Consider the following 26,718-nt stretch of genomic DNA (forward strand, 5'->3'; position numbering starts at 1 on the left):
GCTGCCAGACTGTTACTGGGCACAATTCATAGTGCTGGTTATGACATTTAATGCCCTAGATGGTTCCAGTCCAGGCTATTCAGTGGAACGTATCCCCTCGTACGAGCCTGCCAGGACCCTGAGATCTTCAGGAGAGGCCCTTCTCTCAGTTCCACCTCCATCGCAAGCTGTGTTGGAGAGCGGGCCTTCTCAGTGGCTGCCCCTCGGCTCTGGAACTCCCTGCTCAAGGAAACCAGAATTGCCCCTTCCTTGCTGTCCTTCCAGGAGCAGACTAAAACCTTTTTATTCAGGCAGGCTTTTAAAGATGAAGGTGTTCAAGATCAAGTCAGGGCGTGCTGTGGTTTTTATCTTTGAATTTGTTTTGATAGTTTATATTTAATCCTGTTTTAATGTTTGCATATTTGTGTATTCTAAATGGTTATGTTAGTGCTTTTATGTTGGTAATGCTTCAGGGGAGATAAAGAGGAGTATAAATAAATATAACAACAACAACAATAATAATGCAGTCCCATATCATTAGATCTGGTACAATGGGATGGCAAATTTTGATGATTGCAGAGGGTTGTCTCATGAAAGAGTCCTAATTCCTTTAGAATGTACCCTGTCTTTTCCAGGTAATGGCATTTACTGACTGGGAAAAATATGTGTAGGAATAGTGATTTATTAATATCTTTATAAATGTATCAATAATTTATAATAGCAAAACAACTGAAAATCTTTGGTTTATTTGGGTAATACGGCAATTGCAAATTAATTCTATGAAATGATTATCATTTTAATAGAAAATTGTTCTATTTATTCACTTAGTCTTTTTACACAATAATTCCATATGATTTTTTCCCCTTTCAGTAACTTCTCCTGACCAAACTGTTACTGTGGTTACGCAAACTCTGGTAACCAAGGAAACTACCATCTCCAAACAAGAAATGCCATCATCTTTGCTTTTGGAAGTGCCAGCCCTGGCTGAATTCAATAAAGCATGGGCAGACCTCACCGACTGGCTTTCTCTATTAGATCGAGTTATAAAATCCCAAATAGTCACTGTTGGTGACCTTGATGAAATCAATGATATGATCATCAAACAAAAGGTAAGTGAATTATGTAGATATCTGTTGATTTATACATTCTAATAGAAGTGGTTGCTAGAAATACAATGTCAGTACGAAGCCTACAAAACGTTTTATAAAATCTTTTGCACATATGTTCTTTGAGAAATTGCTTTCATATTATACAGTTGAAAATAATTGCTTACTACTACACCACTTTAAAGTTTCTATAATTATTTTTACTCATTTTTGAGTGAAAAGAAAGGGAAAGAAGGAAAGAAAAATAGGGTTCGCCTACATATTGTTTTTACAATGAGCCAATTACTGTGGAATTTACATGCCAAGCTGTGGCATTTTCAAAAGGCAGTAAATAGGTTAAATAGTACATGATGCAAGCAGAATAAGCAAGCATCTTACCTTTTTATGTTGGAATATTTCTCTAAGAACTTTCTGAGAGGCTTGTATCCTGCTGTCATCCTATTATGAAACGCTTCTCAATCTCCTTAAAGAAAAGAGCATCTCATTAATGCAAGTGTTTTGTCAGCAAACTGTTTAAGTGCTACTTATCTTTGAAAACACACAAAAATATAGAAATCTATATGCATGGACAAAAACAAACTTTAACTTCAGCAACTCTGGTGCAATAAAAGTAATTTGCTTATTATATAGCCTGAAAGTAATTACCTGCCTCCAAGATTTAACAGTGTTCACTATAAAAGATCCAGCTTGCCTGAGCAAAACTTTAGTGCTATGCATTCATTCTAATGATCCTTTGTGGACTGAATTGAGCTTTTGTTTATATAAACAACATTGTTGTACTTTTCTTTTTTTGTACAAAGTCTAATTAATACAATATAAAACATGTTAAACTATAATTGTATGTGTATCAACCATACTGACTTTGCATAAATACCATTAAATATTTTCTGTTAATTATTATTATTATTATAACTTTATTTGTACCCCGCTAGCATCTCCCGCAGGATTCGATGCGGCTTACAATAGGCCGAAGCCCAACACAAAACAACAATACAATATCTAGCAAGTAAAACAGTTAAGAAAAAAAACAATAACAATAGCAATACGATAAGACAATATTAAAAACTGGGTCGGCCAGAGTGGGGTACAAGGTTAAAAAGTGCTGATGTGTCGGAGGAGTATGGGATTATGATATAAGTGCAGTGTGCAGTGTGCGGTGATTTTGATACTAAAGTGCTTCTAGGATTTGGTACTGGGAGATTCCTAATCTGAAAAGGCACGTTGGAACAGCCAGGTTTTCAAATTCTTCCTGAAGACTGCCAGTGTAGGGGCTTGTCTGAGATCTTTCGGGAGGGTGTTCCAGAGGCGGGGGGCCACCACGGAGAAGGCCCTGTCTTGCGTCCCCACCAAGCGCGCTTGTGACGCTGGCGGGATCACGAGCAGGGCCTCCCCAGATGACCGGAGTGAGCGTGTGGGTTCGTAGACAGCGATGCGGTCACGCAGGTAGGGTGGTCCCAAACCGTTCAGGGCTTTGTAGGTAAGCACCTGCACCTTAAATTGGGCTCGGAAAATAAACGGCAGCCAGTGAAGCTCCTTGAACAGGAGGGTTGACCTCTCTCTGTAATGGGCCCCAGTTAACATCCTGGCTGCTGCCCGTTGGACCAGTTGGAATTTACCAGCCGTTTTCAAGGGCAGCCCCACGTAGAGTGCATTGCAGTAATCCAGTCTAGAGGTGACTAAGGCATGGACCACCCCGGCCAGATCAGCCTTAGCGAGGTACGGACGTAGCTGGCGCACAAGTCTCAGTTGTGCAAAAGCCCTCCCGGTCACCGCCGAAGCCTGAGCCTCAAGCGTGAGCGATGAATCCAGGAGGACTCCCAAGCTACGGACCTGTGGCTTCAGGGGGAGTGTAACCCCGTCCAACACAGGTTGCCACCCTATACCCCGATCTGGTTTACGATCGACCAGGAGGACCTCTGTCTTGTCGGGATTAATCTTCAGCTTGTTCGTCCTCATCCAGATAGACACAGCGGCCAGGCACTCGTCTAGCACCCGAGAGGCCTCCTTGGAGTTGGGTGGAAAAGAGTAGTAGAGTTGTGTGTCATCTGCATAGAGATGGCACCCAACTCCAAAACTCCGGATGATCTCTCCCAGCGGTTTCATGTAGATGTTAAAAAGCATGGGAGAAAGAATAGAGCCTTGCGGGACCCCACAGGTCAAAGGCCAGGGATCCGAGCAGGCATCGCCCAGCTTCACCATCTGGGTTCGTCCCTCCAGGAAGGACCGGAGCCACGACAGAACTGTGCCCCCGAGACCCATCCCAGAGAGGCGACCCAGAAGGATACCATGATCGATGGTATCGAAAGCCGCTGAGATGTCCAAGAGAACCAGCAGGGTCACACTCCCCCTGTCCAGTCCTCTACGGAACCAGACTTTACTTAAATGAAAGTGATATATATTTAAAATGTCTCCATGGATAAACATCTCAATTTAAGTCTAGAAGGATAAAGGTTGTTACTGCTATTGTGTGACTTCAAGTCATTTCTGACTTATTTCAGCTCTTCTGCGAACTTATACAGTGATTTATTTAATCTCCACAGGGTTTTCTTGACAATATTTGTTTAGATAGAGTTGTCTTTGTTTTCCACTGAGGCTGAAAGACTGTGACTTGTCCTGGGTCACCAAGTGGCTTTCACGGTTGAGCAGAGATTCAAACCCTGATCTCCAGAGTCATAGTCCAATGGTCACACCCCTACACTATTTTACATTTAAATCTATAACCCTAACTAAAACTAGCAATATTATTAGTTACACTTTTTGCAAAGATAATGAACCACTACTTAAAACAAATGTTCCACTTTTTGTGGGTATGAGTTTACTGGCCATCCATATTTCATTATTTTATGATATGTTCAATTATTTACCCACAAATATGCCTGTGGAAATGGAGACTATTACAACCCATAAAAGAATAAAATTCTGGAGTAAAAAATACTCCATATTAAAATATTCAAATTTTAAAAATCAGCCAATATCTTTTAAATGTGCAAACACTTTCTAAAATTCACCCAGTGATTCGCAAGTAAACTTGTCTTCCAAGATGTGACATTATAGATGTAAAAAAGAAAAAAGAAAATGAGTCATATGGTCACTGGATTTCTTTTTTTAAAAATAGTATAAAAGGGAAACTTTTAAGTTCTTCAGGAAATCAAAGCATTTAATATTTTGATTTCTCTACCAATGTTTGTACTGACCAACCTGATGAAGTGTTGTGAAAGCTTGAAAAGTTCAAATCTTATAATTTTGTTAATGGTCTAATAAAAATGCTACCTTACTCTATTTTAAAAAATTACTAGTTTTTTAAGCAATAAGTATTCATACATAAGATTTTTTTTAAAAAAAAATCTCTGTGATACTTATATACTTGGCAAAAGAACTGAATGTTTTAGCGAAGTCTCTTAGTAGACACAAAGTGCATATTCATGATAGTCTCTTTCCATTTCTGACTTTCTTTATTTGGCATACCCATAGGTTGTTGGGAAAGACCACAGTTAGACATAATCTAGAACAGTGGCTCTCAACCTTTTTTTTGATCTCCTACATTAGTAACAAAAGGGTTACGAATCAATTTTTGATCAACTTTAGATTCGGTTTTGTTATTTGGGGTGCTGATTTTTTAAAAAAATGCATTGGATAGACCATATCAGCTCTAGTTTCTGATACAGAACATATGCCATCCAGTAGTTGTCATCTGCTTGTGCACAAAAAACATATTTAAAAATTTAGAGCTGATGTGGTCTATCCAATGCAATTTTCTGAATCAGCACTCCAAATAACCCCAGGAACAGGCCTGAAAATGAAGACACCAAGGCACTCCCGCTTCCAGGTGCCTCATGTAACGGCTCTGCTCAGGGGAGAGAGGAGGAGGAGAAGCAGTAGGAGGCTTGTTGTCATGCTTTTCATGGGTAGTCAGCCTTTCCCCTCCCAACACCCCCATTGCCTTGGCACTATAAGAGGATTTCATGAGATTAGTCACTCTCGTTGCAACAGTGTAGTAACAGTGAGGCCGCATGCCATATTTTAGTTCTTAGGGGCCACTAGTGGTCCACAGACCACAGGTTGGGAGCCACTGATCTAGAAGCTCAACAAGCATTACTACAGGTAACAAATTACAGAGTGATGTATTTCTCCATTTCTTGTCCACCCTTTCCTCTGGTTCTGAAAATAATAGCCAAAGTTTTGAGAAAATATAGTAAAGTGCACTTTCATTTCATAATTGGAATTTTGTCAGCCCCTTTTCTTTACCATCCTTCTCCTCTCTCTCATTAACAGAAAATACGCCCCAGAGGTTAGGTACATCACTTTGACTTGGAAAGTCTAGAAGATAGCATGATTAATCATTGTTAGTGTTTTCACAGGATGTCTTCCCTTATTATGCAGAAAATGCAAACCTTTCCCGATATTTGCATTCTCCTGAAAATCCCTCTAATCCTATTCTTATCCTTCATTTCCTCCAGTACTTGAAGGACAAGCACCTTTTGTTGGCTTTGCTACATCTCTGTTTGGCTTATAAAGTCTCTGGAAACCTCTTCTATTTTAATTTCTTTGCCAGCGAAACAGTGAAGAAGTTCTTTCAAGGTCTTAGGAATTCCCTCTACTAAGAGTACAGTTTTCTCCACTTTGATCATTGTCTTAACTTCTTTTGCAGTTAATAAAAAAATTTTTGATTTATTTGTCTCTTACAACTTCACATGCTTACAGATGGCTTCTCCAGTGATTGACAGTTGGCTGGGCATTCAAGAAAGGGCCAAGGTGCACTACAATGTGCTTCCTCTATAGAAAGTCTCAAGTTCACTCAGTAACACATGTAGTTTTTCCTGGCCCTGGTGGTCTAGTAGTACTGTTGTAGATGGATCAAGGGTTTAACTCAATATAAAACAGTTTTTGATATATGATTTTACTCTTGTCTATTGCTCCAATTGAAAAAGATGAGAAACAGGAAAGGATATGGAATACACTATCAGTTTATCTTACTTTTTCTCAAACTCATTGACCTACATCTAAATGTTGGGCCCAGCTAGAGTACTCCAATTAAATTAATGTAAACTTGTTAGTTAACATTTATAGGTTCCACTGCCTCAAAGTATATACTGGGAATATCAACTCCATTTAAGCCATTATACAATATTTATCTCCACATCAGTTCAAGGGACAGTTTTCTTCCATGGTTCTCATAATGCAAGTATAAATTCTGACAAAAAGTTTTATGTTTCTGTTGATTCCAAAAAGAACAGAAACATCAAGCATAGAAGAAAGAATTTGATGCATTACCATCTCTAACAATACAAACAAACCCTAAAATCTATTTTGCTACTGATATTTATTTTTTATTTATTATTTATTTGCTTCACTTGTATACCGCTCTTCTCAGCCATCAGGCGACTCAGAGCGGTTAACAACCAGTATCAACAATGCAATACAAAATCATTAATCATTTAAAAACAGTAATATCCATTAATTAACATCAGAACATCAATACAACAATACAGAAAAACAACAATCCATCACGTCTCATCAATAGAATCAGCATCCAATCTCGTTGTCCATTAATCCATATTCCAATAATCAATCAATTGTACTGCTTAGTTGAACGCCTGATCAAAGAGCCAGGTCTTCACTCGCTTCCTGAATGCCAATAAGGAGGGGGCCAATCTAATGTCTGTAGGAAGGGCGTTCCACAGCCGGGGGGCCACTACTGAGAAGGCCCTGTCTCTCGTCCCCGCCAGATGATCTTAACGTCTTAACTGGTTCATAGGAGGAGATGGGTCGGGCCAGAACCGTTTAGGTCGGGCCAGAACCGTTTAGGGCTTTAAAGACTAAAGCCAGCACTTTGAATTGTGCCCGGTAGCAAATTGGCAGCCAGTGGAGCTAGCGCAACAGAGGAGTTGTATGCTCCCTAAGTGCCGCTCCTGTTAGCATCCTGGCTGCCGATCGTTGGACCATTTGAAGCTTCCGAGCAGTCTTCAGAGGCAACCCCACGTAGAAAGCGTTGCAGTAGTCTGAACGGGATGTAACCAGAGCGTGGACTACCGTGGCCAAGTCAGACTTCCCAAGGTACGGGCGCAGCTGGCGGACAAGTTTTAATTGATATCTAATACTGACAAAGTAAAGCTATCAGTGTATTGTCGAAGGCTTTCATGGCCGGAATCACTGGGTTGTTGTAGGTTTTTCCGGGCTATATGGCTATCAGCTTTGATATCCTGAAATGTACATTTAGGATATGGATAATGTTATTATTTCATGTAACTTGAATATAAATGAGGACTCTTTCTACTTTTTGTAATTTGTACAGGAATAAAATATAAGGAGTCTTGTTAACCTCCAGGCTAGATCAGCATTCCCAATGGGAATGGGAAGTGAAAAAGAAGTTCAATTATGCAAACTCATTGCCACATCACATTTTATAATTTGTAATTGCTGTTATCTCCCACCACCGCCAAAGGATATAGATTTTCTTTTGGAATTAGCTTGATGTTATGTTGTAATAAATGTAGCTCTGTCTTAGATTCCATCTAGAGGATTAATGTTTTTTAAAATAATTATTCACTTTGACCAGATGATTAGATGATGTTGTTAAGTGTCTTCTGATCAACTTTCACTTATTATGACCCTATGAATTAGAGATCTCCAAATCAACCTATCATGTAGGTCTTGAAAACTCAAATTTATGGTTTCCTTGATTCAGTCTAGCCTGTTCCACCTCCATCTCAAGCTCAATTGGTGGAAACGAGAGAGCGGGCCTTATTGGTGGCTGCCCCTCAACCCTTCCCAGGAAAGCCAGAATGGCCCCCTCCCTGCTGTCCTTGTGGCAGCAGGCTAAAGCCTTTTTATTCAGGCAGGCTTTTAAAGAATATCATGTTGGGGGCTGCTGTAGTTTTCTATGTGTTTATGGATTTAATCTAAATTGTTTTTTATACTAATGGTGTTAATAGTTTTAATATTGTTTGTCCTCCCACACCGAAATAAGGAGACCACACCATTGTCTTGGGTTAAATATGGGTAACTTTATTAACGTTACCTAATTAACTTTAATTGCTTCAATATAGAACAGAATTTGGTGAGGGAAAGCCGAGGCAGCGTCCCTGCCCGTCCACTCCTCGGCAAGCTGTGTAAAATTCTGGTACCCCTGGGCAACCTCCAATACAACGTGCAGTGAACCTTAATTACGGTAACAAAGGCCATATTTTCCCCTCTCATTTTCATACGTTTCTCTTTGTCCCTCTTGCCAAAATTAACCTCCTGAGGGTGTTTTGTAATATTCTCTTAACCTTGAAAGGGGGTGCCTTGGGTGGATCTCAAATATTAAGCTTTATATTTATCTTATTCCCTTGACATCCTATTTAAAACCGCACCATCCCAATTTGCCCAGAAACAGTATAGAGTAGGCGAAAAAAAACCCTAGAACATAGGGGGGGGATTCCTACCTGGCCCCCTAATGGCGACCGGCTATACTGTGACTGAAGGGCGGGCGTGGTGGGTCGACGGTCACTGGCAGAATTATTATTTGGGACGGGCCAGGCAAAAGACCTGGCTCCGCCCCCTCTGCGTAGTTCCGCCGGAACTACAACTCTCCCTTCGGCGAAGGGGACAACCAGCCTTCCCTACCCGGCTGCGCCAGGTAGGTAAAGCTTTATATTTGTATATTTTAAATTGTATTGTAGTGTTTTAATATTAGCCACTCTGAGTCTCCTAATGGAGAGAAAAAGTGGGATATAAATAAACATCATAATAATAATATCCATCTGCAATGTATCCTTTCTTGCTTCATTTTTTAATTCTAGGTTGCTTCAGCTCTGTTTCCTACTTTTTTGTTCCAATCACATTACCAATATGTCCTTTTTGTGGTGTGTGATCAATTCCCTCCTGGACTCTAGCATAGAATCTTCCAGTTTCTTCCTCTTCTACCTTTGTAGTTGGAGCGGAAACGTAGATTATGGTTACAATGGTGAGGTTTCATTGAAGTCTAATTGGTGTTACTCTGTGATTGCCCCCCCCCCCTTACTAGCCTTTTGATCACAAATTAAAACCTTTTTGTGGACCCAGACCTTCCCAGATGAATGATAATAGGCACTGCCAGATAGCTGCTGGTAATATATTTACCTCTGAATGTTTTATTGGTCCTGGCAACTGCGACATGGCCTTATGTAAATAGTGTAGCTTATGCGTTTGTATAACTTTTTTTTACAAATAACCTCAGTGGCCTGAGATTAGGAAATTTTTAATGGTATTTGTTGTAAGTTATTAATTTTTTTGCATATGATGTGCTCAAATTGGATTTTTCTTTAAATTGGCTTATGACGTTTTAGTTTATTATGTATTTTATGTATTTATGTATATACATTTGTGTTTTTTAAAACTTTGTACGCCACTTTAAATCTCACCCATAAGAAAAAAACAGGATAAAAATGAAATAATGATAATGATGATGATGATGATAATAATAATAATAGACTGCTTTTTTTAAAATCTCTCCTCACTTTCTCTACTCACACATGGGAGATTCTACCATCATTATTACTACTGTTAGCATAGCTAACAGGAGAACATAGGCCATGGAGAGGTAGTGCCATGATGTGTTGGCTAGTTAAGATCTTTGTTGTTTTAATATTAGCTTCTATCATATGTGAAAAGAAGAAACAATATAAGGGGAAATGTGTCTTTCCTGTTTTGGAGTCATCTAGTACTGTATGTTGTTTAAGACACCCATTTCATACATTTAAATCCAAAATACTATAGCAAACTACTCTTTTAGAAAATGACTTTCTGTTAGCAACAAAATAGATTGGATGTTCCTTACCAAACTCTAAAAAGAAAGAGCAAAAACAAAAGTTCTCTAGGTGCTAAAAAAGATCTCTTAGAACAGGAAGCTCTGGGGAGACTCAAGTAAATTATTTCTATTGTGCAACATTTTTACACAGTGCAAGAAGTTTTGAATCCTTTATATTATCTGAATTTCAGCCGAAAGGATTTTGCACATGTTATTAGGGGTTCTCTTTTTTGTTGGGTTGGAAATAAATTGTTTATAGAAATTGGTAAAAACTGCTGGAAGCTTGTCATATTTTAGTAGGTTTCTAATAGGTTTCTGACAAGCAAAGCATCTCTGTGGTATTTGCTATTTTTTAATTTTCTTTCTGTTGCAGAATTATAAAGTAATAAAATAGATTATTTTCTATGTAATGTACAAAGCAGAAAACCGTAATCCAATTATAATCACAGAATGCAAATAAAATTGCAAGAACAAAATTAAATGCTTTTTGTTTTCTAAGATGTTGAAGTGAAGTAGGGAGCAGTAACCAAAATAAATATTCCCAAGGAATCACCATAATAAGAAAATATGACCAACTTAGCATTTTTAAATGAAGCTGATTTAGCAGAGTATTTATTTATTTATTTATTTATTTATTTATTTACTGTATTTGTATACCGCCTTTCTCAGCCAATTGGCGACTCAAGGCGGTTTCCAACAAATCAGTATACATAAAACATAATATAGATTTTAAAAAACCTTAAACAACATCATCAGCATCTCATTATTCTCAAGCATTGTCCTATTCCATTGTCAGGTCATTCAATTTCCTATATTAGCTACTCTGTATTTGTAAACGCTTGCTCGAATAGCCGCATTATAACTTGCCTCTGAAATATCAAAAGGGAGAGAGCAAATCTGATCTCCCTAGGGAGGGCCTTCCATAGCCAAGGAGCCACCACTGAGAAAGCCCTGTCTCTCGTCCCTGCCAAACGTGCTTGTGATGAAGACGGGGCCGAGAGCAGGGCCTCCCCAGATGATCTTAAAGTCCTCAGTGGTTTGTAAGGGGAGATAGTAAGTTCCTTCATGTGCAGAATATTTATAATTTCAACCTAAAAAGAAATAAGAATTACAATATAATGTTTCCTGCTTGGTGACATTTGTCCTGGAGCTATAGAAGTCTCATACTAAGAAATCACTGATGAAGTCTGTATGGTTACCTATATAGCCTCAGAAAGTGGGAACACTGAGAGCTAAGCTAGGTAGTGTTATACATTAATGATTGTCATTTAATTGTGTATAGATTCAAAAAGAAAAGCAAGGCCAACACAGACTAAGGCAAAGCAGCTGGGACAGGTGATCAGAACACAAGAATGGAATGGTTACTGCTTCCAATACACCTGGACATGCACATATCAAAACACAATTATCTCTGTTGGTGTTAGTGATATTATTTCCACGGGAGCAAATTTGGGTGCTATAGTTGATACAATTCTAGGACTTTATCTCACCGGATAAGTAAAACTTTTGAGATCATTGGTTTTCCCTTAAGCTTCACCACACCCCATTTAGAAATTAAATGGAAGATTCTCCTACCCCATCACACAATCCTTTTCTTCACTTTCTTTAAGATTTATCCATTTGATTTGCCATCTCACGGGAGACAGGTGAGGATGACATAATAATACCTGGAACTCAAGGTACATAAAATCGAAGGTCAGGCAAACTGATTTGGCATGTGATATGGAAAGTCCCACACTCCAGCTGTAATAACTAAGAATTTTCTGCTCCTTATTAACACACAAAATATGCAGCATGGAGTGGTCATATCCCTTTGACTAATAGATCAGGCCATTCCTATCCACTTTGGTTAAGATCTGGAAAAGTGAGGAGAAAGAGAATTATTTAACTAGATCCTTATATGTCAGGACAGCATATTGACTGCTTGTCTTTAATGAATGATTTCTGGTAGAATACAGTCAGCTCTAAATATACACTGGGGTTAGGGGCACATGAATGAAGAAAAACTGCAAATAAAAATGCTATTATTTTCAGAGACAATGCCTCTCTAGGTCCTCCAGTGCAACTGGACCTTGATCACAAAATTCTGCTGGAGGGTATAGAGAATCCTAGAGAGGTGTTCTGTTTAGAAATATGTATGTATGTATGTATGTATTTATTTATTTAGGGCATTTATATCCTGTCCTATCTCACCTCCGCAGAGGGACTCAGGGAGGCTAACAACCGGCACAGCACAGTGCCCACAATAAGAAAAGCATAACTATACATAATATAATAAAAACAGTATAAAAGCAATATAAAAATAATTAAAAGACATTACCAAATTCAGTCATTATCCTAAAAACAGTCCATCAGTCTATATTCTGCAGCAAAACATTCTACTCAGCTTCTGACAGAAAATTCTAGCGAGACCATTTTCCTAGATCTGGAAATAATCAAACCCCAAAAGTAAAACTCATGGATGTAGAGGACTGATGGTAGTGGAAAGGTAAGGAGCTTGATGTGGCACAAAATGGAAACTCTTTGTTTAAAATGCTCCAAGTACACTCTTTACTATTGAAGTGTCCTTGCCAGATCACCTTTTCCCTTTTATAGATAAACATATGTAAAATATAGATTTTCCATTTTCTTTCATCTATTTTCTGCTTGCTTACATTTTCCCATTTATCAGCAATTTCTCAACATGTAATTTACTTTTGTACATAGAAATATGTACCTACAGTGTGGTATTTTCTATTTATGCCATAAAGGAATATGCATGGAAACATCCGCTTTTATTTATGCAGACCAAAGATTTGTATTTTTAAAATATTATATAGCTTGCAGAAATGTATTTTAAAATCTAGTATAAATAGGAGAAAATGGGATCTTTGTTATCTGTTTTCTGAGACAGGATTATTTCTAAATCCCCAAATAGGAAAAGATAATAAAGCCAGGAGAGCCCCCAAGGTGAAAACATAGATGAACTGATTCTTTACTCAGGAGAGAACCAAAGAGGAAAATTGTTTAAAGTTTACCCTTTTCTCCCCAAAGAAGATTGCCATATAACAAAGGGATAAATAATCTAGTTTTGTGAAATATTGGCGCTAAGCTGTTCTCCAATGTCAGCTCCTATAAAATCACTTTAAAAATCTGTCAGAAATATAATCAGAAATGCCCTTTGATCTAGTTTGCTGCTTCACGCCTGTTCCCATTTGATATAAAAATGCACTTGGTGCAATAAGTGTACAACAGAAAGGACTATAGCTCAAAATAATTGCTGAGAGTTCACAACTCCCTTTTATGCTTTTTTAAAATCAGTTCAACATCTTTACTGATTTTCTTCCTAATTAATGGACTTAAAGAATGGCATGACCTTCTGTGTAGTGTTATAAATAATGATACCAGCAATTACATTGATCAAGTTGCCCACATCCTAAAATTTCCTCTAATCAAAGTCATGATAGCTGTTCCATTTCCCATAAGACCAAGAAAACATCTTTTAAGTATGGAACAATGTTTAAAATAAACATTATTGTCTTGAAAACATTTTTATTTTATTATTTTTTTACTTTGACTTTTTATTTCACTAAAACTGAAAAAGGGAAAAATAACAGGAAAGTCTTAGTTCAGTTTTAAATCTGATGCTAGTCTTGCATCTAAATTAATGAGCAGAGATTGATCCAGAGCTTCTCAGCTTAGATGTATCAGGAAAAAGATATAAGAAACCCTAGAATTCATCTGTCTGGGTATCTGAAAGAAAGTTATCGCAAAGAGAGCATAGCTGCTCGTCACCATGAGTTAGACCCTGAGTACATCTGAATTGCATCTCTAGCTGCCTTTGCATTGCCCCATGCATTATTATTATTATTATTATATTATTATTATTATTATTATTATTATTATTATTATAACTTTATTTGTACCCCACTAGCATCTCCCAAGGGATTCGATGCGGCTTACAACAGGCCGGAGTCCAACACAATACAACAATACAATACATAGCAAATAAAACAGTTAAAGCAGAAAACAATAACAGTAGCAGTACAACAGGACATTATTAAAAACTGAGCCGGCCAGGAGTAGGGTACAGGATTAAAAGTGCTGAAGTGTCGGAGGGATATGGGATTAAAATATAAGTGCAGTGTGCGGTGAGGGTGATCTTAACTCTACTAAAGTGCTTCTGGGCTTTGGTAGTGGGGTTCCTAATCTGAGAAGGCACGTTGGAACAGCCAGGTTTTCAGGTTCTTTCTGAAAACCGCCAAGGTAGGGGCCTGTCTGAGATCTTTCGGGAGGGCATTCCAGAGGCGGGGAGCCACCACAGAGAAGGCCCTGTCCTGCGTCCCCACCAAACGCGCCTGTGACGCGGGCGGGATCACGAGCAGGGCCTCTCCTGATGAGCAGAGTGAGCGTAGACTGTGATGCGGTCTCGCAGGTAGGGTGGTCCCAAACCGTTCAGGGCTTTGTAGGTAAGCACCTGCACCTTAAATTGGGCTCGGAAAATAAACGGCAGCCAGTGGAGCTCCTTAAACAGAAGGGTTGACCTCTCTCTGTAATGGGCCCCCGTTAGCATCCTGGCTGCTGCCCATTGGACCAATTGGAATTTACCAGCCGTTTTCAAGGGCAGCCCCACGTAGAGCGTATTGCAGTAATCCAGTCTAGAGGTGACTAAGGCATGGACCACCCGGCCAGATCAGCCTTCGCGAGGTACGGGCGCAGCTGGCGCACAAGTCTCAGTTATGCAAAAGCCCTCCCGGCCACCACTGCCAATGCCTGAGCCTCAAGCGTGAGCGATGAGTCCAGGAGGACTCCCAAGCTGCGGACCTGTGGCTTCAGGGGGAGTGTAACCCCGTCCAACACAGGTTGCCACCCTATACCCCGGTCTGGTTTGCAATCGACCAGGAGGACCTCTGTCTTGTCGGGATTGATCTTCAGCTTGTTCGTCCTCATCCAGATGCATCAGTATATGGATTGTAGCAACTTATCTTAGAGAACACTGATGTACTCAAAGCCCTTAGAGCTTAAACAGGAGTAATTTTTAAGTACTGTAGTGTCCTTGTTATTTGTTATATAAGAGAGTTTAATCAACCTCAGTAAGGAATTCTGTGTAAAAGCAGTTTTTCTGTAGTGCTTATGACAGGTCCATAATATTTGGTATGTTTGATATGTTATTACAAAATGTACATACTTCTACTGTCATAGCAGTTCATAAACTGTATTTTTCAGATAGATGGAATAAATCTTAGGGAAAAACTCAATGGTTGCAGTTCTTTTTATTTCCTATTGTGTCTTACTTTCAACATGAGCCTGAATCTCCCCATCTTTCACATCAGTCTGCCTCTTTTCTGAATCTGATACTTCTGAATCTCTCCTACCTTTATGGATCTGATACTTATAGCAAGCTTTTGAAAAACTAGGCTATTGGGCATCATATGATGTTCCCAATGTGCTGCAAATATTCAGTCTCAAAATAAGCATCTTTGTGTATGGTACATATGTTTATTATCATAAACTTGGTAAATGTATATGGGCATTCCATTGACTCAATGAGTATACTCTCTAGTTTGTCTTTGTCATTCTGATCAGCTTTTTTTTTTTTGAAACACTATAAGGAATGATTAGTGAAAAATTGGTAAATTAAGAACCTGGTTGATTGAAGAGTTAGCTGTTTGTGCATATTTATTTGGTAAACCCTTTGAGATCATAACATATTTTGAACCTAAAATGTTATATCTGAATATTACCCCCATAATCCTAGATAAAGAAAAACAAATGATTTGGTTAAACTAATGGCACACAAATATGATATGTTTTTAACATTTATTTACCAACAACTAATTCAATATCCTTGAATGAAAACATAAGAGAACATTGGTGTATGGGTTTCTATAAGTAAAAATAAAATGACTGAGGCAGTGTTGTAACTGGGTACACCATGAAGGCAATGACTAGATGAAGAGGTGAGAAACTCCCATCCCATTACCCCTCCCTTGCCCAATCCAGAAAAAGCAAAGCAGCTCTTCCTTTCTTCCTTGCCCCTTTTTCCACCCACTATGTTGGGCACTTGGAATGGAGTATAAGGGTAGCATGCATTTTAATAAGGGCTTAAAATAGGCAAACAAGCTTTGACAGTGGGAGGGAATACACATTCACATGAGAAGAGTTTGAACATTTACTTACTCATGCAGATGTGTGGAGAGGTGATGAGATGGGTGTCCCCTTTCTCACCTTTTTACTTCCCTCACCTGCATCTGACCTACTTAGGGAGCTAGTGAGGGAGCAATGGAACACATATATGGCCAACTCCCCCCCCCCCCCCCCACAGCACAGGCGTCTTTTGTGTGTGTTAAATACAATTTGTGGAAGCTAGAGATATTCACATTTTTCCACTTCCATGTGGATCTTGTTGTTCTAACCCCTGCAAAATTGGAGAACCAATTTACTAGTCTGTCCTTCAAGGTGATACTGGAAGTGACTTAAAGAATCTTGTACTGAATTGGCTTTTCTCAGCTGACATGGAGCCTTGGAAGACACATTCAAAAATGTTGCCATGTTATGACTGAAATGTAAATTTCCAAACAAAGCTTGGAGAAACATACAAGGGTTATCTGGAAAATAAGGTTACAAGGCACATAGCTCTCGTGGAGAATTTTTGCAGGGGATGTTGGTATCACTGTTATGTAGCAAGAAGCTATTAAAAATTAATGAGTAGTACCAGTCATCAGTGGGTCATTGACTGGCATTGTGGTGAAGGTTAGAGATGAACGTCGCATTCTGTTTCCCTCCAAGTGTGAAGTTTGCGCTAAATGCTAAGGGCATGAAAATTGCTGCAATTCATTGCAAAATCATTTCAGTTTATGGAGAGGATGTAATGTCAAGATAGCATGTGACAAAATGGGTACAGAATATATTGTGAGACCATGAAGAAACTTCACAAAGCCATCCAAAACAAGTGTCATGGAATGCTGACGGTGAGAGTCTGTTTCCTTCATGACAATGTGCATCTGCACACCACTCATGCAACACAAGAGTTGTTGACTTCATTTGGTTGGGATGTTTTAAGATGCCCCTCCCACACCCAGTGACTATCATCTGTTCACTAAATTGAAGGAACACCTTGGTGGAAAACACTTTTCTGACAACGACAAGATGAAAATCGAAGTGACTAACTGGCTGAAAATGGTGGAGGGAAACTTCTATGACCTGGGCATAAAAAACTCGACCCAAGAATGACAAAATGTATTTAACTGAATGGTGATTATGTGGAAAAATAATGTAATACCTATGCTACAATCCATGTAAGTTTTATTAAAATATATTCATTATTTGTATTTTTTTAAAAATCTTGTAACCTTACTTTCTGGATAACCCTCTGAATGAACCATAGTCCCAAATTTTGTATTGTGCCTTTTTCTCTCAACCATTCTCAACTCCACCCAATTTTTTTTAAAAAAAAATCCAGACTTCTTTTTAATTTTTAAGGTGTTATATTGAGATAATTTCTTGATCAAGCTCTTATATAAGTCATATAATCTATTTGAAACTTCTAATTTGCTTGACTAATTCTTTTTATATATATACTAGTGGCCCCCTACCACACGTTGCTGTTGCCCAGTCTGGTGATCTGGAAATTAAAGTAATGAGAAAGTGTTGGTTTCTAATATATGTAATGTCTTTATGCTTGTGAGTAAACAGTATTTCTTGCTGTTTCTTTGCCAGTATTGATGTGGAGATTGTCTGGTTTGCCTACTCTGGAACATGCAACGTATGATTGTCCTTCTTGAGCGGTCCCTTTCAAATCTTTGATACTGCATCTGTCATATACATATGTGTGTGTGTGAATGGCTGGATGGCCCTTTGTCAGGAGGGCTTTGGTTATGTTTTCTTGCCCTGGTGAAGGGAATTGGACTGGATGGCCTTAAGGCAGCATTTCTTATCTGGGAAGTCAAGATCCGGGGGGGGGGTCACCGGGGGGGGGGGGGGTCAGAAGGGTCACATTTGGGCATATTGAGTATTCCTGTCAAGTTTGGTCCAGATCCATCATTGTTTGAGTCCACAGTGTTCCCTGGATGGAGGTGAACTAGAACTACAATTCCAAAATTCAAGGTCAATGCCCACCAAACCCTTTCAATATTTTCTGTTGGTCATAGGAGTTCTGTGTGCCAAGTTTGGTTCAATTCCATTGTTGGTGGAGTTCAGAATGCTCTTTGATTATAGGTGAACTATAAATCCCAGCAACTACAACTCCCAAATGACAAAATCAAAATTTTGAGTGATGGTCACTCCTTGGGTTAGGTGACTTGTGGCCACATTTAGTGGCAATTCCTCCAGTGGATTTTGAGGGGTTTTTTTGTGTGTGTCAGGAGCGACTTGAGGAACTGCAAGTCGTTTTTGGTGTGAGAGACGTTGCCCAGGAAATGCCCGGATTTGATGTTTTTATCATCCTTGTGGGAGGCTTCTCTCATGTCCCCGCATGAGGGGCTGGAGCTGATAGAGGGAGCTCATCCACCTCTTCCCAGATTTGAACCTGCGACCTGTGGGTCTTCAGTCCTGCTGGCACAGGGGTTTAACCCACTGTGCCACTAAAACGAACAGAGCATTTTTGTCTGGTTGCCTACTCTGGAACATGCAACATATAATTGTCCTTCTTTAGGGGTCCCTTTCAAATCTATGATACTATATCTGTCATAAACATGTGTGTATATGTGTGTGTGTGTGTGAATCATATATATTTATCTATATCTATGGCTGGATGGCTCTTTGTCAGGAGAGCTTTATGTTTTCTTGCTCTGGTGAAGGGAGTTAGATTGGGTGGCCTTAAGGCAGCATTTCTCAACCTGGGGTTTGGGACCCCTGGGGGGGTTGCAAGGGGAGGTCAGAAGGGTCACCAAAGACCACCAGAAAACATAGTATTTTCTGTTGGTCATGAGGGTTCTGTGTGGGAAGTTTGCCCCAATTCTGTCATTGGTGGGGTTCAGAATGCTCCTTGATTGTAGGTGAACTATAAATCCCAGTAACTACAACTCCCAAATGTCAAGGTCTATTTCCCCCAAACTCCATCTGTCTTTATATTTGGGCATATTGAGTATTCGTGCCAAGTTTGGTTCGGATCCATCATTGTTTGAATCCACAGTGCTCTCTAGATGTAGATGAACCACAACTCCAAAAGCCCAGCAAACCCTTCTACTGTTTTCTGTTGGTCAGGGGAGTCCTGTGTGCCAAGTTTGGTTCAATTCCATTGTTGGTGGAGTTCAGAATGGTCTTTGATTATAGGTGAACTATAAATCCCAGCAACAACTCCCAAATGACAAAATCATAATTTTTGAGTGATGGTCACTCTTTGTGTAGTGAGACATTTTGTTGCCAAATTTGGTGTGGTTTTGTTCATTGGTTCTTTTGTTTTTAAGGTACTCATTATACACAGAGCGCGCGCGCGTGTGTGTGTGTCTATATATATAGATTTAATTTTTTTTTTTTGGTTTTGCTTTTAGGAGGCTAGTCAGACGATTTCAAAACAAAGTGTTTGTTGCATGTTTTAGATAATTGTTCAATTCATTGGGCAATTTAATGTTCATTAGTAGCAAGAAATTTAAAATATTTTTTCTGATTTCCTGATAGTGTTAAATGTGAAAAGCATTTCATAATGTAGAATCATAGAATCATAGAATCATAGAATCAAAGAGTTGGAAGAGACCTCATGGGCCATCCAGTCCAACCCCCTGCCAAGAAGCAGGAATATTGCATTCAAATCACCCCTGACAGATGGTCATCCAGCCTCTGCTTAAAAGCTTCCAAAGAAGGAGCCTCCACCACACTCCGGGGCAGAGAGTTCCACTGCTGAACGGCTCTCACAGTCAGGAAGTTCTTCCTAATGTTCAGATGGAATCTCCTCTCTTGTAGTTTGAAGCCATTGTTCCGCGTCCTAGTCTCCAAGGAAGCAGAAAACAAGCTTGCTCCCTCCTCCCTGTGGCTTCCTCTCACATATTTATACATGGCTATCATATCTCCTCTCAGCCTTCTCTTCTTCAGGCTAAACATGCCCAGTTCACTAAGCTGCTCCTCATAGGGCTTGTTCTCCAGACCCTTGATCATTTTAGTCGCCCTCCTCTGGACACATTCCAGTTTGTCAATATCTCTCTTGAATTGTGGTGCCCAGAATTGGACACAATATTCCAGATGTGGTCTAACTAAAGCAGAATAGAGGGGTAGCATTACTTCCTTAGATCTAGACACTATGCTCCTATTGATGCAGGCCAAAATCCCATTGGCTTTTTTTGCCGCCACATCACATTGTTGGCTCATGTTTAACTTGTTGTCCACGAGGACTCCAAGATCTTTTTCACACGTACTGCTCTCGAGCCAGGCGTCACCCATTCTGTATCTTTGCATTTCATTTTTTCTGCCAAAGAGGAGTATCTTGCATTTGTCACTGTTGAACTTCATTTTGTTAGTTTTGGCCCATCTCTCTAATCTGTCAAGATCATTTTGAATTCTGCTCCTGTCCTCTGGACTATTGGCTATCCCTCCCAATTTGGTGTCGTCTGCAAACTTGATGATCATGCCTTCTAGCCCTTCATCTAAGTCATTAATAAAGATGTTGAACAGGACCGGGCCCAGGACGGAACCCTGCGGCACTCCGCTCGTCACTTCTTTCCAAGATGAAGAGGAAGCATTAGTGAGCACTCTCTGTGTTAGTCCACTTAACCAATTACAGAGCCACCTCACCGTAGTTGGACTAGTTTCCTTGCCAGAAGGTCATGGGGGACCTTGTCGAAGGCCTTACTGAAATCCAGGTACGCTACATCCACGGCATTCCCCGCATCTACCCAGCTTGTAGCTCTATCGAAGAAAGAGATCAGATTAGTCTGGCATGACTTGTTTTTGATAAATCCATGTTGACTATTAGCGATGACTGCATTTGTTTCTAAGTGTTTGCAGACCGCTTCCTTAACAATCTTTTCCAGAATCTTGCCTGGTATCGACGTGAGGCTGACCGGACGGTAGTTGTTTGGGTCATCCTTTTTTCCCTTCTTGAAGATTGGGACCACATTGGCCCTCCTCCAATCTGCTGGAACTTCTCCCGTTCTCCAAGAACTCTCAAAGATGGTTGCCAATGGTTCCGAAATGACTTACGCTAGTTCCTTCAATACTCTGGGGTGTAGTTGATCTGGCCCTGGGGACTTGAACTCATTAAGAGCGGCCAGGTATTCCTGGACGACTTCTTTCCCAATTTGGGGTTGGATGTCCTCCAATCCCTCATCCACTCCATCTTGCTGAGGTTGAAGACTCTCTTTTTGTGAGAAGACCGAGGCAAAGAAGGCATTAAGTAGTTCTGCCTTTTCCCTATCCCCTGTCAGCATTGCCCCATCTTCTCCTCGAAGAGGTCCTATCGCCTCCTTGTTTTTCCTTTTTCTACTGACATAAGAATAGAAGCCCTTTTTATTGTTTTTAATGTCCCTGGCAAGTCTGAGCTCGTTTTTTGCTTTAGCCTTGCGGACCTTTTCCCTACAGGTGTTGGCCATTTGTTTGAATTCTTCTTTGGTGATTTCTCCCTTTTTCCACTTCTTGTGCATGTCTCTTTTGTGTCTTAGCACAGTTAGAAGTTCTTTGGACATCCATTCTGGCTTCTTTGCACTTGTCCTATTTTTTCTCTTTGTTGGCACGGTTTGCAATTGCGCCTTGAGTATTTCACTCTTGAGAAATTCCCATCCATCCGTAACTCCCTTGTCTTTTAGTATCTGTGTCCACGGAATGCTGCTCAGCGTTTCCTTCATTTTTTGGAAATCAGCTCTCCTAAAGTCCAAAATGTGGGTTTGACTTGTCTTAGTTTCGGCCTTCCTTTGTACTTCAAATTGCAGGAGCACATGGTCACTTGCCCCTAAGGATCCTACCACTTCGACCGCATCGATCAGGTCCTCCGCATTTGTTAGGATGAGATCAAGAGTAGCCAATCCCCTTGTTGCCTCTTCTACCTTCTGGACCATGAAATTGTCTGCAAGGCAAGCGAGGAATTTGTTGGACCTTGTACTCTTGGCCGAGTTTGTTTTCCAGCAAATATCGGGATAGTTGAAATCGCCCATGACTACTACATCTCTTTTCTGTGCCTGTTTGGTCAACTGTTGGCAGAAGACTTCATCAAGTTCTTCCTCCTGGCTTGGGGGTCTGTAGTAGACGCCTACAACGACATCTTTTTGAGTCCCAGTTCCCTTGATTCTTATCCAGATGATTTCAAGCTGGTTTCCCAGATTGCTGTCTTGAATCTCTTCTGCAGCATAAGAGTTTTTGACATATAAGGCTATTCCGCCTCCTCTCCCCTTTGTTCGGTTTCTGTGAAAGAGGTTATACCCCTCGATATCTACATTCCAGCGATAGGAGTCATCCCACCAGGTTTCAGTGATGGCTATGATATCATATTTGTGGTGTTGTGCTAAAAGTTGGAGTTCGTCTTGTTTATTTCCCATGCTCTGTGCATTAGTGTAAAGACATGTGAGCCCCTGGGATCTTCCCTTGAGCTGTTTAATTGGGATTATTGTGCTTTTGGTACTTGGTCCTTGTTGTGTTTGTGCAGCCCTCCGTTTAGCCTTCTGGCGATTCCCAGACATTATGGGTAAAGTAGTGTTCGCAAGGCTGTTGTCCCCCTCCCCCGGTGGACCTAGTTTAAAGTGCATCTAATGAGGTTTGCGAGTCTGTGAGCAAAAAGGTGTTTTCCTACTTGTGTGAGATGCACCCCATCCCTTGCCAGTAGGCCATCCTCCTGGAAAAGCAGGCCATGGTCGAGGAAGCCAAAGCGTTCCTCCTGACACCATTTTCTAAGCCAGTCATTGACCCGTACTATTTTTCTGGCTCTTGTGGGTCCGTGTCTTACAAGAGGGAGGAGGGATGAAAAGACCACCTGTACATTACATTATTTTAGCTTTGCTCCTAGAGCTCGAAAATCATTTGTGATCTTTTGAAACGTATGCCTAGCAGTATCATTGGTTCCTACATGAATCAACATGAGGGGAGGACGGTGATAGGGCTTGAGGAGCCTGGTGAGCCTCTGAGTGATATGGTGTATTTTTGCCCCCGGTAGGCAGCATATTTCTCGAGCCATCCCATCCGGTCTGGAAATGACAGCTTCCGTTCCTCTAAGGAGGGAGTCGCCTACTACCAAGACCTGTTTACTTTCGGGAATGACAGGGCCCCTTTTGTGCAATGTAGTGTGTAGGTCTCCAGAAAAGTGATCGTGTTGGTGTGAATTGTGTAGGTGAAAAGTGTTGTCCTCCTCCTCGACATCCCCAGTGCATTCGTCAAGGACAATCCATTGAGATTCGTCCAAGAGCCTATGGTTCTCCTGTATGTGTTCCTGTTGCTCCTGGTCTATGGTTGGGGATGGTACACCTGCACGATTGTGCAAGTGTGAATGTTGTGAAGTGTTGTCCCAGTCAGGGCTATCCCCTGCACACTGATCAAGGATGAGCCACTGATCAGTATCTAAGCCATTCTGGTCTTCCCCAATATGTTGTGTTTCTTGGTCAGGTGATAGTTGTGTGAGAATTTGGAATCTATTGTGTAACTGCAGCTGAGCGGAAGTATTCTGAGGAGGCTTCCGGGTCCTATGCGTCCTTCTAAGGGTGACATTTCTCCAAGCCTGAGGGTTGTCGACATCTGAGGTGCTGTTCTGTTGAGCCTCCCCGTAATGTTGGTGTGATATGGGCTGCGTGTCTAGGACAGTGTGGTGCGTGGTGTCTAAGAACAGCTCAAGTTCCTGAATGTCCTTAAGGGTCTTAATACGGTCCTCGAGTTGTCGGATCCTGTGTTCCATGCGAGTGATCTGTTTACACTTGGGGCAGATGTAATTGAGTAATTGTAGTGTGAAAAAGCTGAACATGCCACAGCTTGTGCATGAGACGGGAAGTTTTCGTGTTTGTTCCATCTGGAGGTTGCTAATAACCTCCTCTTGGTGTGTGTTTGATGTTGTTTGATTCATTCCAATTGCTGGTCCCACCTAATGTTGTTTCGTTATGTGCCTTCAAGTTGCTTCTGACTTATGGCAACCCTGTTGAGTGATTTTCTGTGTAAGATTTATTGGGAGGGAGTTTGGTATTGACTGGGTGCTCAAGGACACCCAGTTGGTTTTAATGGCTCAGCAGAGAATCAAATCGTGATAATCCCAGAGGTCTAGTACAACACTCAAAATATTACATCATACCGGCTCTCTGAGTAGAGTGAGTAGAATAGACTCATTGAATTAATTTCTGATTAGTACTGTAGGTACTTAATTTTTTATTTCTTGTTTTTATTTCTCGTTATTTTGATTATTAAGTTGTAGTTATGTTGTTTCATGTTATCTAATGTGTCTTGTTCTGGTGTAAACTGTTTTTATTGTTTTTATTTGGCATTGAATGTTTGCCATATTTGTTGGAAACCATCCTGAGTGGTTTCCCCTTTGGGGAGATAGGGTGGTCTACAAATAAAGATGATGATGATGATGATGATGATGATGATGATTAAGTCAACAGTTATGTGAACATTACTGTTTCAGTTGCATTACTCTAGTTGGGGTAGCAATTGGATTTAAGCCTAGGTTTTTGCTGTTGCATTTACAATTATGATGATTTGTTTATTTCCAGAAATTTATTTTTATGAGTAGTTTTTTCTTGCTTCATACATTATGTATTTTGTGATTTGCACTGCAATAGCAAACACCAAAAGAAGGAAAGAAAGAAAAGGTAATCCTATTTGATATATCAAAAATATTTAAATATTTCTTAGGATGAGACTGTTAAACCTTCCCTCGCCCAATGTTAAGAACAGGACTGTTGTCAAAACTTGTGTATATAATGAAGTATTAAATGTGGTTGCAACATAGGTTTCCCAGATATTCATTTTATTTATATTCTTTACAACATAGGTTTCCCAAATATTGATTTTATGAATATTCTTGGTACTATAAATAGATTGAAGAGCAAGGTTGCTGTAAATGACCTTAGTCTCCCTTTCTTCCCTCTATTACAGCCAAATATATATATCTACAAATAATATTTTCTTTGTATTTCATTTTACACTTATTATTCATTTGATTTAATTTTGTGTTTCATAATCCTCACTGCATTTTTTCACAATGTTAAGAGTTTTGGATCACATTTATTTGTGGTATCCCCATGACATCAATCAACATTAGTAGAAGGTCTAGTAATAAGACATTTTCATACAATGAATAAATAAAGATCAGAAAGTTGAATAAAACAATAACAAGAACGAGAACAGCAATGATTTTTGGCATGAGAAGTATTATTCTATCCTATCTGTCATTCTAGTATAGGTATGTTTTTCAGCTTGGCACTAATTCAACAAGAGCTGCTTTTTACCCTCTAATAACACATTTGTTTGCACAGAAAGATACATTTTACTAATGCAAAAATATCTATGTAAATAGTATATCAAGAATGAAAACAGAATCAACATGGTAGTTTTTTTTCCTGAAATTGTTGTTTCTATAGAGTTGCTTGATTACCTTGGGATCGGCTGCCAATGAATCATTTCATTAAAAAAAAAAACAACGAAGGTCTTTTAATATATAGTACAGTTGGAGTTATTGCCTACAGTTACTAATTTAAAAAGAGTCCAAAACTCAAGTGTATTACTTTCATTGATGAACTGCATCATCTCTACAGCTTTGTAAACAAAAAATTAACCTTAAGAATTTTGACCCTTAGAAGGGGAAAAAGCAGTAGGTCAATGGCATAGACAATTGCCTTCATGTCTATAATCCTTTAGTTTAAGAAGAAAAGATCCTAGTAGCAGGTGCTAGGAGGTTCAATCAGGTACCAATTAAAGTAAACATTATTTGTTTGAGAGTGAGTCAACCGTCTGACATGTAGCAAATAGAAGATGCTTAGAAATACATCTTAGACAGATAGAATAGAGGTGGAAATGTATATATAAGCAGAACAGTGTTGGAAAATACCTGAGAGGCCACCTCCACGATAGATGGAGAACAGAAAAATTGGCAAGTCTAATGTTCCACTGCATGAAGCAATAGGCTCATTTGCCCTAACAAATGTGTCTTCTACTGAAATTTACAGATATTATATGCAGTGTGGTTTTTTTTTTTTAAATCAATATTGACTTTTGTAATTTTGGCTCTGAATTAGTCTTTCAGTAATGATTTAGCACTCACGTAAAGGGGTGAAACTAGGTATGATTTTCATTTTATTGATGCTTAACCTCATAAACCCTGATGACTTATTTTAATGGATTTATATAAACCTTTTCAAGCTAAAGGTCAAAATAAAATCAGCACTACTTTATAGAGTCATTCTCCCAGATATGAGCTAAATCTGTAACACTAAGCCTCAATCACCTATCTAAAGAGTTTGGCTAGAAAAATAACATGATCCGTTCAAATGAAAGTTACTGAGGGCCCTTCCACACAGGCCTAAAACCTGCTGGTTTCTCTAGAGTTTTAGGCTACACAGCATATGCAGCAGCTCCAAACCCTGCCATTTTGGCAGGGTGACAACTAGATACCCTCCTGGATCGATCTGAGATTAACCCTGGAGGAATCACCACCACTACCACCACCACTCCATTTCCCCAGTAAACTGGAGAGGCCTGGCTCCATTTGGAGAGAGGAGGGAACATTTTCCTCCTCCCCTCTCCAAACCTCCTATCAGATTATTTTAATATGACAGGAGCTTGCTACAAGAGGCCTGCAAATGGAGGCCTCCCCGGTAGGTTTCCTAGAGAAATAGGGGGCTTGGAGAGAAGAGAGATACTGCCATCCCTTGGGCTAATGGAGTGCGAAGAAGTGAGATGGCTATGGAGATTGACCCTCGGGTTTGCAGAAGGTGATCCTGAGAGTCAATTCTCACAGATTTCATACCTGGGAAGGTCCAAACCTTC

The 26,718-nt window shown here is 39.9% G+C and overlaps 1 protein-coding gene and 1 long non-coding RNA gene across 17 annotated transcripts in view; one reads left to right on the forward strand and one right to left on the reverse strand.

Moving 5' to 3' along the window:
• The window catches only part of DMD (dystrophin), a 1,568,405-nt gene that overhangs the window by 1,157,237 nt on the left and 384,450 nt on the right, over nt 1–26,718 (forward strand). For all 15 annotated transcript variants that reach the window (XM_067466757.1, XM_067466754.1, XM_060770144.2 and 12 more), the window contains one exon: nt 850–1,088. In XM_067466757.1, the coding sequence (XP_067322858.1) occupies nt 850–1,088 (239 nt within the window). The remainder of the gene's footprint in view (nt 1–849; nt 1,089–26,718) is intronic.
• Nucleotides 1–26,718, reverse strand: part of LOC132771755 (uncharacterized) — a 100,313-nt gene that overhangs the window by 13,561 nt on the left and 60,034 nt on the right. For both annotated transcript variants that reach the window (XR_010909660.1, XR_009631112.2), the window contains exon 2: nt 1,464–1,548. This is a non-coding gene — a long non-coding RNA (uncharacterized lncRNA). The remainder of the gene's footprint in view (nt 1–1,463; nt 1,549–26,718) is intronic.

This window comes from Anolis sagrei, chromosome 3 (genome assembly GCF_037176765.1).
Source record: "Anolis sagrei isolate rAnoSag1 chromosome 3, rAnoSag1.mat, whole genome shotgun sequence".
Classification (NCBI taxonomy): Eukaryota; Metazoa; Chordata; class Lepidosauria; order Squamata; family Dactyloidae; genus Anolis; species Anolis sagrei.